The sequence below is a fragment of the Phacochoerus africanus genome, chromosome 15, assembly GCF_016906955.1.
Source record: "Phacochoerus africanus isolate WHEZ1 chromosome 15, ROS_Pafr_v1, whole genome shotgun sequence".
NCBI lineage: Eukaryota > Metazoa > Chordata > Mammalia > Artiodactyla > Suidae > Phacochoerus > Phacochoerus africanus.
In genome coordinates, this window is record NC_062558.1 from 6,537,446 (window position 1) to 6,551,058 (window position 13,613).

General features: G+C 55.2%; 1 protein-coding gene across 1 annotated transcript; it reads right to left on the reverse strand.

Moving 5' to 3' along the window:
* Positions 1 to 434: 434 nt before the first annotated feature.
* On the reverse strand, positions 435 to 9,602 carry LGI3 (leucine rich repeat LGI family member 3). The gene is made up of 8 exons (XM_047762029.1): positions 9,158 to 9,602; positions 8,190 to 8,261; positions 6,924 to 6,995; positions 6,539 to 6,610; positions 6,368 to 6,439; positions 5,534 to 5,703; positions 5,211 to 5,375; positions 435 to 3,113 (listed from the first exon to the last, which is right to left on the reverse strand). The coding sequence occupies exons 1-8, from the start codon at positions 9,361 to 9,363 to the stop codon at positions 2,296 to 2,298; spliced, it is 1,647 nt and encodes a 548-aa protein (XP_047617985.1). The 5' UTR covers positions 9,364 to 9,602; the 3' UTR covers positions 435 to 2,295.
* Between the last annotated feature and the right edge of the window lie 4,011 nt (positions 9,603 to 13,613).

The window sequence follows — 13,613 nt, forward strand, 5'->3', positions numbered from 1 at the left end:
GCACTTTTAGAAGATGGAAACCCTGACACATCGCCTAGGAGACAAGTGGGCATCTGAGGCTAAAGGTAAGACATAGGGTACAGGGGCTCTGAGACCAAAGATGGGTGAGGAACCTTAACCCACAGAAAGCAGGTCTCCCCAAAGATCAACCTTCTCCTGGCCTATAAAGCAGCCTTCTTTTTCTAAGCCACTGCTGAATCTCCTAGAGTCCTACAACCAAAACAAAACAAAAAACAAACAAACAAACAAAAACTTCCTTCTGTGCCAGACACACTATTCTAAAGATGCTACATATATTAACATCATGTAAAGCAAATGCATTCAAATCTCACAGGGAGCAGGATTATCCACATCTTCCAGATGAGGAAACTGAGATACAAATAGGCAGAGGAACGTGGTTCAGACCACCCAGCTCGTAAGTGGTGGAGTCAGGCTTGGACAAAGTAAGTTTTATTATCAACTTTACTGACGGAGAAGCTCAGCTCAGGGAAATCGGTCCACTTGCTTGACATCACGCCAAGGGCGGAGAGTGGCGGAATGACGCACATTTGCCCAGCAGAGGGAGGTGGAGAGGAGGACTGCAGGCTTGTCCTTGGCCATGTTGGTTGAATTTGATGTGACCGAGGGACAGACTCCAGTGTCAGTGGGGCCCAAGTCTGTGATCTCCAGGAAGGAGCATGACTGTGAGTCAGCCCCAGGTGGTAGAGACTCGTCACACTTGCCCAGCATCAGAGTGTCATCACCATGAACTTCTGACCCCAGCACCAGCTGACCTTGGGGTGCCTACTTACTCCTCAGAGGGAAGGGAGCAGGGAGGAAGGGGGTCGCTGGCTCCCTGCAAGCAGCAGGGTCAGACAACACAGCTCTGTTCCTAATGAAATGGGTGCTGCTGACCATCGCCACTGGACACCTGAGAGCCGTCAGCGGGGTGGCAACTTTTTATTTGAAGCAAGTGAATCAGGGTATGCCCCCAAGGGCCCCTGGGCATTCTGCCACCGGGAGGCCCTCCCACAGTCTGGCCCCCCTGCCCCATGCCCTTCCCGCCAGCCTTGCATCCCAGAGCCAGCTGTTTCCAGCGTACAGCAGAGGGCAGCAGAAGCTTGGCTGTCAGGTGCCACTCCCGCAGGACCCTCACACCCTCACCCCTCCAGCACGCAGCTCCCACTGATAGGCAGTGCACCTAGGGGTGCACCTCTATGGTTTGGAGGGGTGCCAGGGCTGCCAAGATACTCTTCAACCCAGGTCCATTCCTGGCACCTGCCCAGATGCCTCTGGGGCTTGCAGCATCCTTGATCTGCCCAGCCCTCGAACGCATCCAAAGGAGGCAACACCATGCAGGGTCTACGTCCCAAATGTGGGGCTGAACCAGAGGATGGGGGAGAGGTGGTCCAAGGATGGGGCAGCTAAAGGAAAGAAAAGCAGACAGGCTTTCATCTGAGTGGTCTGTCCACCAGGGAGCCGGAACCTCCAGTGGGCACAGAGACAGAGCTGGGAAGAAGTCAGGGTCTGCTTGTTGCCATTATTGCTTCGGGCAGAGGGGCTTTGCCCCCAGGAGCTCAAGCTGGTGCCCAGGGGCTGGCACCACCAGTCCCATCATTATCAGTTGCTGGGTGGGCACCCCAGGGGTGAGCAGAGGAAGGATACTCTGTTCCCCTCCAAGAAGAGGGGCAAGGTCATGGAGGAGAGCCCCTTCAGGCAGCGCTGAATCCGCACATGTGCACACAGAGATGGGAGTGTAGACAGGTGTGTGTTAATGCAACCAAGGGAGTCTGTCGTTGTCCACGTGTGCGTGCAGAAGGCTTGGAGTGTGGGCGAGTGCACCCGGCAGTATGAGGGACGTGGCTGTGGGCTGCGAGGCGGAGCACAAGCAGGTAAACAGACACCTGGAGCACCAACAGGAAAGACTAGGGGTCGGAAGGACAAGCCGCAGAACAGGAGGGAGCGGTTTAGCCTCCCGTCCCTCCCAGCGCCCCTCCCTGGGCCAGAGCCTGTGGAAGGCGGCAGAGGGAAGGAGGCTGCAGACAAGGTGTGGGGCGGATAGGCATCCACATACGGGAGGGCGGGCACCGGGCCCTGGGTTCCCTGGTGTGTATACAAGTCTTCATGCTGATTACAAGTGGCTTCCCTGGGCTAGCATCCACGGTGCAGCCCGTGCTTCCCAGGGGTGTATGCACATAAGGGCGCATGTGCGGGCTGGCTGAGTGTGTCTTCACACAGGCACACATGCTGCTCCCCTGGAGGCTCCTGCCAGTCTCCAGTGGCTGCCTGAGGAACCCAGAGGCCTTGGCCCCTGCTCTAGGCACTGAGATCCACCACCACGTGTCGGTACACAAGCGTCTGTCCCTTGAAGCTGGGGGCCAGGAGGAGCTGGGCGTCCCCGGCAGGCATATAGCAGAAGGCCCGGGGGGCCTGCACTGCCAGCTCCTGGAACCGCACAAATTTCTGCCGCCCCTCATCCCACTGATAGATCTGCGTGAATGAGAAGTCACTACCCAGCGCCAGGTAGCGGCGGCCACCCACGAGGAAGGGCTGCAGGGCCAGTGAGCCCCGGGAGGGCAGGGCCTGCACCTCGGAGAAGCGGGTGCCCTCCCAGCGCAGGATCTTGGAGTCACCGATGTAGCGGCTGAGGCACAGGTAGCTGTCGCGGCCAGCTCGGAAGTGTTTCACTGCCTGGGCATCGGGCACCTGGGTCACCTCGCCCTGGGCCACGAACTGCTTCTGGGTGCGACTCCACTGGTAGATGACAGGTGCCTGGGAGCTGCTGGAAACAATCAGGCGTGGCTTGCCCTCACCATCTACAAATTCCAGGTCCGTGTCACGGTGCCAGGCGTGCAGGGCCTGATGGGAGTAGAAGCCGTTCTGGTGCCAGCGGTAGAGGCTGGTGGCACCTGCCTTGGAACTGTCGGCCACTGCAAAGTACCAGTCACCATCGATGCGGAAGGCTTCAAGGTCATTGGGCTTGCGCACACGCTGTGGGTCGATGTCCTGCAGCTTGGTGAAGCGTGTGGTGTTGGGATCCCAGTGGTAAATGTAAGAGCCTCCAAACAACTGTGCCACCACCACGTACAGCTGGCTGTCCACCACCATTGGCTTGCAGTGCACCGCAGAGGGGGCTGCAGGATGGAGGGAAACAGCATCAGACAGCCTTAGGGGCCCTCCACCAGCCCCTGCCCTTTGCTACACTATCAGAAAAGAGGGTCACTTCCCCCCCACCCCAGTTAGGGCTAAGGCTCTCTGCTTCAGTATTCTCTCCCCACCGAATATCCACTGGGTGCTCGATGTTTTCTAATTGTTTCACAGCTAACAATCAATCTCAGCATCACCCTTCCTTCACCCTTGCCCCCAGGCTTCAAATATAAGCTGACACTGAGCACAACATAGGTGTCACTGGATATTGACTGAATATATAACCATCACGTCAGTTATTGAATTTTTATCGTGCACTGTCACTGCGCTAAGGGTGAAACACCACCCCAATTAATCACTCTGAAATATACCCTATTATTTTGCAATTTCACACAGAAAATAACCAAGGCACTGAGTTCCCATGGTGGCACAGCAGGAACGAATCCAACTAGGAACCATGTGGTTGCAGGTTCAATCCCTGGCCTTGCTCAGCAGCTTACAGATCCGGCATTGCCGTGAGCTGTGGTGTAGGAGCAGCGGTAGCTCCGATTCAACCCCTAGCCTGGGAACCTCCACATGCCGTGGATGCAAGCCTTAAAATAAAAGAAAAAGAAACCAAGGCTTGAAATCCAATGCTTCTGGGCCAGCCGTGACAGCTACCTGTGCTTCAGCCACTACCTGGGTGACTCTAAGATCCTGTGCTGGGAGGCAAATGGCCAGGCAGGAGGAGGAAGGAACATTTTGAACACAGCTGGGGCTGGTGGTAAAGCCTAGGTATACAGAGCCTTGGATTGTATATGGAAACACATCCTCCCAAGAGCTCCCGCTTTTGGAAGGGCTTTTGTGTTCGAGACCATCTATATCACAACCGGATTGCCCCGACCCCTTCTCAGGCACCAGCCACACTCCTCACCTGTCCTGGTGTCCCCAGTCATCACCTCTCCTCTCCTGCTTGCCAGCGCTGCTTCATCATCCTTCTCCCCTTTTCTCCCACCTCTTACCCAAGGGAAGCCCTGCTGAGGCTCCGACAGTCACCGCAGGGAATCCCTTCCACAGCCTTGGTCTGCCTGCCCAGATGCTGATGAGTCCCCCAGCTCCTGAGCCATGGCTCGGACCCTCCAGGCCTGCTCACCCATAAGCACCTCAAACTCCGGCTGGCCAAGCCTGAGCTCCACATCTGCCCCCAAACCTGAGTTTTTGATTCAATGTGTGGCCATCCCCACCATCACCTTCCCCTTCACCCACTGCTGACCAGTCCCTAAGTCTTGTCCACCCTCCCTTTTGCTTTGTAATATAATCTGTGTAAGATCGGCATTATTTCTTCCTTAAATATTTGGTGGTATTCACCATCTGAGCCTGGGGTCTTCTACAGGAGTCCTGGTGGAAGAGCTTTTCTATACTGACATCAACTTCTTTCATAGATACTTGGCAACTTAAAGTTTCTGGAGTTCCCCTCGTGGCTCAGCAGAAACGAATATGACTAGCATCCATGAGGACAAAGGTTCGATCCCTGGCCTCGCTCAGTGGGTTAGGGGTCTGGTGTTGCCATGAGCTGTGATTTAAATGCAACAATCACGTGCTAAGCTGTTGCACACCTTCTCGACTTTTCTCATGCTGTTCTCTCTGCTAGAGCATGCTTCCCACATTTTTTTTCTCCTGGCTAAGTCTCCTTCAGGCTTTTAGACTGAGGATCCCCAAGCTCACCAGGCCTTCCTACCTCCTCCTTAGTTCCCTGGCACCACCCAGTTACTTAAGCCAGGATCCTGAGCATCACTCCTCCCTCTCGCTCATCCTTCAAGACGCAGCTTAGACATCCTTTCCACCAGGAAGCCTTCCTTGATTGCCCAGGGTAGGCCTCTCCTTTGTGCTCCCAGAGCATTGTGGTCATATCTCCCTCTGAGCACCTACACAGTACGTGGATGTCATCTGTGTGTATATCAACCGCTCTCCAGTGGCCAGAAAGTTCTTACGAGCAGAGTCCATGTCTCATCTATTCTTCTACCTATAGGACCTCAGTGAAGAGAAACAATGGAGCCCACCCAACCCCCTATCAGGACCACCACAGCCAGACCAAGTGCAGTTACCTGGGATTCTATCATAGTCTCGAAGCTGCCTTTCAACATAGTCCCACTTGAGGATGGTGCAAGCGCTGGCTCCCGGCTGGGCCAGAGCCAAATAGAGGTCACTGGAGTAAAGGAAGGGCTCGGCAGACACTGCTGGGAAGGACAGGGTCTGGTACAGCACGAAATCTGCAGGGATGAGACGTACAGGGGGAGGGAGAAGGGTAAGAGCCTTCTGAGTGGTGAGGGTTCGTCAACTGGTGAGGCAGGATGTTGAGGGGTTCAGGCAGTGCCCTAGAGCTTTCCCGGGGAGGCCCAGCCTGCTGCCCAAGTGGGGCACCTCCTACCCGTGGTAATGCAGTCGAACTCCCGCAGCGGCAGATCCTGCACCTTGTGTTCTTGGAAGCGAGGCGGGCTGGCGCAGTAGATGGGCGCCACCGTGGTGTTGGTATGTGCCAGCCACTCCACCAGCCATTTCACCTTGCAGTCGCAGTTGAGTGAGTTGCCCCGCAGATCCCTGGATCACGTGGGTGATGGAGGGGACACAGAGAGGGACAGGCTCTCAGCTGCTCTGCCCACTCAGGTCCTCTAGGTTTTTAGAAGGAGATATTGTTAAGGCTGTTGCTGACTGCTCATGTGGCAGCTTTGTGCCAGTTAGGAAAAGGTTCTCCTTGGGGTGGGTGCAGCCCCATGGACATGTGCTTGGCCAGCAGAGTGGAGGCTGAGTTGCAGCCCCTATTTGCTTCCCTGGCCAGGTGCCTTTTGCAGTATATGATCTGCACAGCTGTCTGTTGCATGCCAGTTCCTCCAAGCCTTCCATAATCAAGGGCTTTGGTTTCCTTGTAGAAATACTGATTGATGATCAATGACTGGCTATGCTACCGGACTTTAACGTAGATTCAAATCAAACACGCATTTAAAAACACGTGTTTAAAAAAACACATACACATGTCTCATGTGCATTTTAAGACTGCCCACAGATGCCACGAAGAAACCCAAATTGAAAGGCTATCAATCTACATGTAACTCAGCCTAGCCTTCTTGGAGCCTCCTCCCCCCAAATCCAAGCCTTCCCAGCCTGTCAAGACCTTATGATCCTCCCAATTCTGGCTCCCACACCCCTCCCTCCAGGGACATGCCCCCCTGTGGCACTGTGAAAAGAGGTGGGACTCGGGCCTTACAGGTCACTCAGGATGTCCAGGGGCCGAAAGATGTCTCGAGGCAGCATCTGCAGGTTATTGTTGGCCAGGGAGCTGCAAGAGAGACCCCTGGGTCACCTGAAGATCATGACTGAGGCCAGAGGCCATCGGAGAGAGGGGGCTTAGGGTTGTGTAGGTATGTGGTGTACTCACAGGTGTGTTAGAGACTTGAGTCCTCTGAAAGTAAACTTGGAGAGTGACCAGATGTCATTGTTCTCAATGAAGCTAGAGAAAAATGAAAACTTGACTCAGCTGCCACTCAGGATCCCAGACCACCAACCAGCTACTTCCCTATGCCCCGCCTAGACTCCAGCCCTTGGCCCTAAGATAGGCTTTCACTTGCAATTGGGCCACATTAAGCCTGTGGTGACAGGGCATCCAAGGAGGATGGTTTAGGCAGGGGGATGGATGAAATGACCCTCTGCTGGGCTCCGCGGTCAGAGGATCTATGGGTTCCTCACCCCCACCCTCCTCACTCCACTTCCCCCCGCAGCCCTCCTCCCTTCCACCTCCCAATTCCCCTTTCCTTCCCACGCACAGGTACTGCAGGTGCGACAGTCCTGTGAAGGCATTGTCCCCAATCGATGTAAACTTGTTGGAGTTGAGTAACCTGCAGAGACAAAGGTGGATTAGGGCTTCCAAGGACATGCCTGCTGAACCAGCCCCCAGCTGGCTGCCTCATCCCAGGACCCTGCCTCCCATCCCTGGGACCCCAGAGCAGCCTGGGTGACAAGTCCAGGCAGGATCCTGCTCTGGTCCCAGAAATTCCCAGGGTCCCTATTTGCTCCTAGGGTAAGAACAGCCAGGAGTAGATTTCTCCTGCAAAGCTGGGTCCTTCCCCACTGCCCTCTGTCTCTCACCCTCACCCCAGTTCTCTCCAGTTCCTCTCAAGTTTGAGGATTAGCCACATATGTTCTCTTCTGTGACTGGGGCTTCAAACATAAACAGCCCCTTTTAGTCCCCGGTTCTTTCCTTCTTTCTTTTTCTAAATTTTTTGGCTGCCTGGCAGCATGTGGAGTTCCCAGGCCATAGCTGCGACCTAAACTGCAGCTGCGACAATGCTGGATCTTAATCCCACTGTTCTGGACCGGGGATTGAACCTGTGTCCCAGGGCTCCCAAGATCCCATTGTGCCACAGCAGGAACTCCATAGTCCCCAGTTCTTTCTTCGAAGTCTGACCCCTGGGGTCGCTTGTCTCTAAGAGGACTTCTCTCGCCCGCACTGTCCACCCTCTGGCACCAGCCCAAATTATTGCATCCACTTCCTTTGGGTCTCCAGAGGAGGCCAGTCTATTCCTACCTGGGCCCCAGAATACCCCCTTCGTGGCTTTTGCATGCATCACTCCCCCTCCTTCTCCCCAGCCCGCTCCCTGCAGCCCTCCTGATTCCCACTACTTCACCATCTGTGGCTGTCCCACTGGAGCAAAAGTAAGCTTTTTTTTTTTTTTTTTTGGTCTTTTTAGGGCCACACCAGCTGCATATGGAGGTTCCCAGGCTAGGGGTCAAATCGGAGCTCTAGCCGCTGGCCTACATCACAACCACAACACGAGATCTGCAGCCACGTCTGTGACCTGCACCACAGCTCAAGGCAATGCCGGATCCTTAACCCACTGAACAAGGCCAGGGATCAAAATGATGCTAGTCAGATTCATTTCTGCTGAGCCATGCGCGTAACTCCCCAAAGTAAGCATCTTAATCTCCAAAGGCTACCTACAGCCACTCTCCTCTCCCCTCTCCTCAGTCTAGGATCTGTCCCTTTCCCCACCCCCACCCCCACCTCGTCTTCAGCAAGGCCCTGTCCTTACAGGAACTGCAGCAGTGGCAGGTGGGAAAATGCTCCATCCTGGATCTCCGAGAAGGCAGCATTCACCAGCGTCCTGCAGGGGACACCTGAGTTAGTACCCAGGGGAGCATTTGGGGACTGTGCTGGGGCAGTGCGAGGGGCACAGGGCAACAGCTTCTGTATGCATCTGCCCTGGATGGAAATTCCCCATGTCACCTGGCTTAATCCCCCCACCTGAAGCTGCCTTTCCCTTCTCTTCACAAACTCACCGCCTGCCTTCCTCCTCCTCCTCCCCTACTGCCGCCCTGAGCACCAAGGACCCCAGGCTCAGCTCCCCGCTCAGCCCAAAGAATATTCCATTACCAAGACCTTCTCCATCATCCAAACACCCACCGTGTGCTGGGTGCTATCGAGGGATGGGGCACTGGGATGGGGATAGTGGATTAGCATCTTGCTTTCAAAGAACCCACACTGTCTAGTCTCTGAGGCCGCTTGCTGCAAGTGACAGGCCGCCTGGCCTTGGACAGAGTGGCAGGTGAGACCAGTGGCAGTCATCTGCCTGTGCCAGGGCACTGTGGGAATGTTGCTCACTTCCACTCCTCCCCCTGCTGCCATCCTCCCCCCCAACAAGAAGCCTTCTGTCCTTGGTGTGACATCACAGTCAGGGGCTCCCATGCGCATATAAACAACCCCTCCCCCCAAGTCCAGAGCCCTGCGCACAGTAGGTCTCACCGATGCTGCTGGTGGTGATGATTCATTCTTGGCCATAAACTCCCGCTTTCCCCGGCTATGGCTGCTGAGCCCACATGACTGCAGAGCTCCCTGCCCTGCAGATGCCTTGAACCTCCAGTCCTGAGGACCCCTCTGGAGTCCTTCTGGTCCCCACACTTTGTAGAGAGGGAACACTCTCTACACTCCCAGAAAGGTTTTTTGCCTTCCTCCCCATTTCCAGCTCCCTCACCCAGCCCCACCCCAGACCCGGGCACTCACAGAGAGATGACCTCCGAGGGCAGGTTCCTGGGCACTGCCTTAGAGTCCACGCAGAAGGCGGTGTCCCTGGTGCAGGAGCAGCTGGGTGGACAGGGGGGTGTCTTGGGGGGCCTCTTGGCGCCGACTTGCAGCATCAGGCAGAGGCCGAGCGTGGACAGCGCCAGGAGCCCAAGCCCCGAGCACCGCCTGGCCCGCGGCCCCGCCATGCTGCCTGTAAGCTCCAGCCACCGGCTCTGGGCCACCGCGCGAGCGGGGACTGGCACCTCCCGGCCACCCGCGGCTGCTGCTGCAGCTAGGGCCCTGGCTGCCCGCAGCCGAGAGAGACTCCTCGGGCCCTGGGCCGCCGTCCCCTCCCCTGCTCGCTCCTGCGAACCGCTGGCTGGGAGAGATGCGCGGAGCCCAGGGCGAGCCCAGGGCGAGCCCAGGGCTGTCCGGCTGGGGAGGACGCGGGCTGCGGCGGCGGCGGCGGCGGCGGGCGGCGGGGGCGCGCAGGGCGGAGCGGGAGTCCCGGGCGGGGAGTAGCCACTGAAAGGAGAGCCTGCGGCCCTGGCCTCCGCATACTCTACGGGCGGCCTCTGGGGCCATCTGCTCGCGTGTCTGGCACCCAGAGCCGGTGTGTGTGTGCGAAGTCTCCACGTGCATTCTATGACAGTGCGGGCTACACATGTGCACACCTGTCTCTGCGCGGGCACGTGCACACATTCCCTGGCGGAGGCATTGCTATGAATCCATGAGCCTCTATATATCTGTGCGTATGCCTGGGCCCTGAGCAGCTTCTAAGCACAATTCATGGGCATGTCGTAAGTGACATGTGTGTCTGTGATCACGTATCTCCTCGAGCCAGTAAACAGAATGTGCCTTTGTGTCTGTGTGAGCTGAAAGGGGGACTGTCACTGGAGTTGGAGGGGGAATGTGTGGAATTCCGGAGCATTCCTCACTACACAGCCACAGCCCATTAGAACTGGGAAGAAGCCTGGATGTTTGCAGTCTAGCCCTTTGTTTAACAAAGGCGGAAATGGAGGCCCCAAATCAAGAGGAAAGCAGACAAGCCAGATATCACATCTGCTTCGTGTTGTGTACTCTACTACTTATCTTCCACCTTTGAGGTGGATGATATTAACCCCCTTTTACAGATAAGAAAAGCAAGGCCCCGTGGTACCAGAAAAAGAAAGTGACAGAGCAGGGATTTAAACCCAGGCCACCCCAGTCCAAAACCACAGCTGGTCTTCTACACCTGGGTTTTGCAAAGTCTGGTCCAGGCAGCCCAGGGTCCTTGAGAAACTTTCAGGGAGTCTTTGAGATCAAAACAATTTTCCTAATAATGTTAAGACATTATTTTTTCCCTTTCATCCTCTTACAGAAGTACCCTAGTATTTTTCAGAGGCGACACATGTATCTTCTATTAAGTTAAATTAACAAAAATTTTTAAAAATTGGAAAAGTATAAAAAAAAATGAGACTCTTCTCCTTGATTTCTTTTGCTTTGCAAAATAGTGAATTTCATTTTAAAATGCGTGTTATAGAATATAATGGATTGATTATTATTATTTTAGTCTAATTCTTTCTTTTTTTTTTTTTTTTGGTTTTTAGGGTTGCACCCGCAGGATATGTAAGTTCCCAGGCTAGGGGTCGAATCGGAGCTACAGCTGTCAGCCTACACCGCAGCCACAGCAAGGTGAGATTGGTGCTTCATCTGCGACCTGTACCACAGCTCATGGCGATGCCGGATCCTTAATCCACTAAGCAAGACCAAGGATCGAACCTGCATCCTCATGGATGCCAGTTGGGTCCATAACCCACTGAAACACAGTGGGAACTCCCTATTTCATGTTTTTAAATTTCTCAGTAAATATCAATATGGTAAATATTGATAGATCTAACCTACATAAATCAAAGCTCTTTGGGGGTCTTCAGTACTTTTTAAAAGTGTTAAGTTGTCCAAAAAGTTTGAGAATTGCTGCTCTGTGCTGTGTTACTTCCCAGGGCTGTGTTGGGGGAGGCGGGACAATTGTCCTGAGAGCTCACAGGTGCAGTCAGGTGGCTGAGCACCCAGTGTCATGCTCTTTTCATGAGTCCAGGAAACCGATCTGAGCTTTTGTTTCCCCAGCTGTCCCCAGCTTCTGCCAGCAGGGGATTCTCTAGTCTGAGCTTAAGTCCATGTTCTCTCAGCCAGGGATGCCCCTGCCCTCTGCTTCTCACTTGCCGCTGCCCGTCCAGCTGCCCGTGCTGCCCTCCCCATGCCAGCTTGTGGGAAGATAAGCAGTGGGGGTGGGGAGGGTGGCTGGGGCAGCTGGGCCACCCTCCCACCCGTCCCTGGCACAGCTCTGCCCAGCACACAAAGGGCAGAGTGAATCTTGTCCATCCCTGCAGCTGAGGGGCTGGAAGGAGGGTAAGGAGATGCACACCGAGGAGTGCCTGCCATGGGGCTCTCCACCACCCACACTTCTAGGAGGGCTTTATTACTATTATCATCATTAGTTTGTCTTTTAAGGGCCACACCCGTGGCATGTGGAGGTTCCCAGGCTAGGGGTTGAATAAGAGCTGCAGCCGCCAGCCTACACCACAGCCACAGCAACGCCAGATCCGAGCTGTGTCTGGGACTTATGCTGCAGCTCATGGCAATGCTGGATCCTTAAACCCACTGAGCGAGGCCAGGGATGGAACCCTCATGAATACTGGTTCTTAACCCGGTGAGCCACATTGGGAACTCCTCAGAGGGTTTAACTCAGAGGCAGACAGAAAGGGGGAAGATGGGTCCTATTTTTAGCTGGTGAGAAGAGATGCCCTGGGGGGTGAAGTGCGTGATGATAATCTGGATGACTGGACTGTCACATTGTGGTGTCACTGGATCCTCACTACAGCTTGGAGAGGGGGACAGGCCAGGCCATATTAGCCCTATTTCACAGATGAACACATAATGCGAAGGAAGGCAGATCGACTCATTCAGGGTCCCAGAGCTGGTGAGTGAAGCACCGAGGCATCCCCACACTGACGGAATAAACCACTGACCCCTCACCAGGAGCCCCCTGATGTTAGGTGACAGTCTTATTACCACTGAATAGAGTTACACGTTGGCTGCATGCATGTGCCTTGCACTGCAAGAAACCTCTGGAGAGTGTGGTCTCGGGCCTGGTCCCAGGGCTTTGGGAAGAAAGGCAACCAAAACCACCCCCGTGGCTGATGAGGACCACAGTGCCGGCCAAGGGGCAGGTAAGGGCAGAAGGAGGCTGGGCCATCTTGGAGGAGGGAGGCGCCACTGTGCGCTGAGGCCAGGAGCACAGGGGAAGCGTCACTGGCTCTTGCCTGGCCTTTTAGGGTGTGTGGTATTCAGAGAGGTGAAGAGACACCGAAGGTGTGCTTTCCAGGAAGGAGAAAGGGGCTAAGTAAAGGCCCCAAAGTGGAAAGCCTGCAGCAGAGCGCTGGTGTGGGGGGTGAGGTGACAGCTGGGCTTGCCCCAATAAATGTCCCTCCCCCCTTCCTGAGAAGGAAGACAAGAATTCCCAGACTTCTACCAGATCGGTGCCAGCGTCTGAACTTCCCTTAGGAAACTGGAGCGCACCCTTCCTTCCCCAATCTCCAAATAGGCAAAAACAAGTTAAAAAAAGAAAGAAAGAAAACACATAAAGTTGTAAGAATTACAGCCTAAGGGCAGCCTGCCGGGGAGACTGAGGACCCATGAGAGCAGAGGCTTCTTTCCAAGAAAGAGATTCCTTTCCCAGCGGCCAGCCATGACAGCAAGCCCTAGGCAGAGCACCTGCTCAGAGCAAGTCCCACAGCTGGACTCTGAACCCCCCAGATGGCCACAGGGACCCCTGAGATGCTTGCCATTCTCCTTGGTTCTCCCACTGGCCCGCTGCCCACCTGGCTCAGGTCCAGGAGGAGTGAGTCAGCCAATCAATCCCAGTGTTGCCAGGACAACAGGGGGTGGGGGGAGGGCTGGGCCCAGCAGGGGTGGGCACAGCAGGCAGGCTGTCTCCTGCATCTGGCACCTGCACACAGCTAAGGCTGCACACAGTTGAGAGAAGGATGCTTTCCCCCCCCTTTCTTCCTGGACACCCCTCCCTCATCTTCCTCCTCCTAGGACACTTGCTGCTAGAGGCTTAAGCAAATATTTAAGGCGGCAGTTTGGGGTGAGGAGGGTGGTGGGAGCAAACACTTCTGTGCCCCTCTCCTTCCCCGAGCTTCTCAGGGGCTCTCAGCTCAGATGCCATGCTGTTATGCAACCTGGAGGCTGACGGCTCTCCAGCTGGGGAGGGGGGTCCTTGTGGGAACAGGGGAACCTGCCCGTGCTGGAGAGTTGGGGGTCAGCTCATGACTGAAGGGTGGAGCCAAGGCACAGGGAAACCCCAGCAAGGGGCAGAAACTGGGGTGAAGTTTTGGAGTGCAAGTTCAAGGAGGACAAGGGGTGAAGCCAAGAAAGGAGCTAGGTGTGGGGCTCTGACTTACACTCCATGAAA

Excerpts from the sequence above, each read along its gene's own strand:
- LGI3 (XM_047762029.1), bottom strand. The coding sequence starts at position 9,363 with ATGGCGGGGCCGCGGGCCAGGCGGTGCTCGGGGCTTGGGCTCCTGGCG. Across the intron at positions 8,262-9,157 it reads CCCTCGGAGGTCATCTCTCT|GACGCTGGTGAATGCTGCCT; the intron begins GTGAGTGCCCGG and ends TGTCCCCTGCAG. Across the intron at positions 5,376-5,533 it reads GTTCGACTGCATTACCACGG|ATTTCGTGCTGTACCAGACC; the intron begins GTAGGAGGTGCC and ends TCATCCCTGCAG.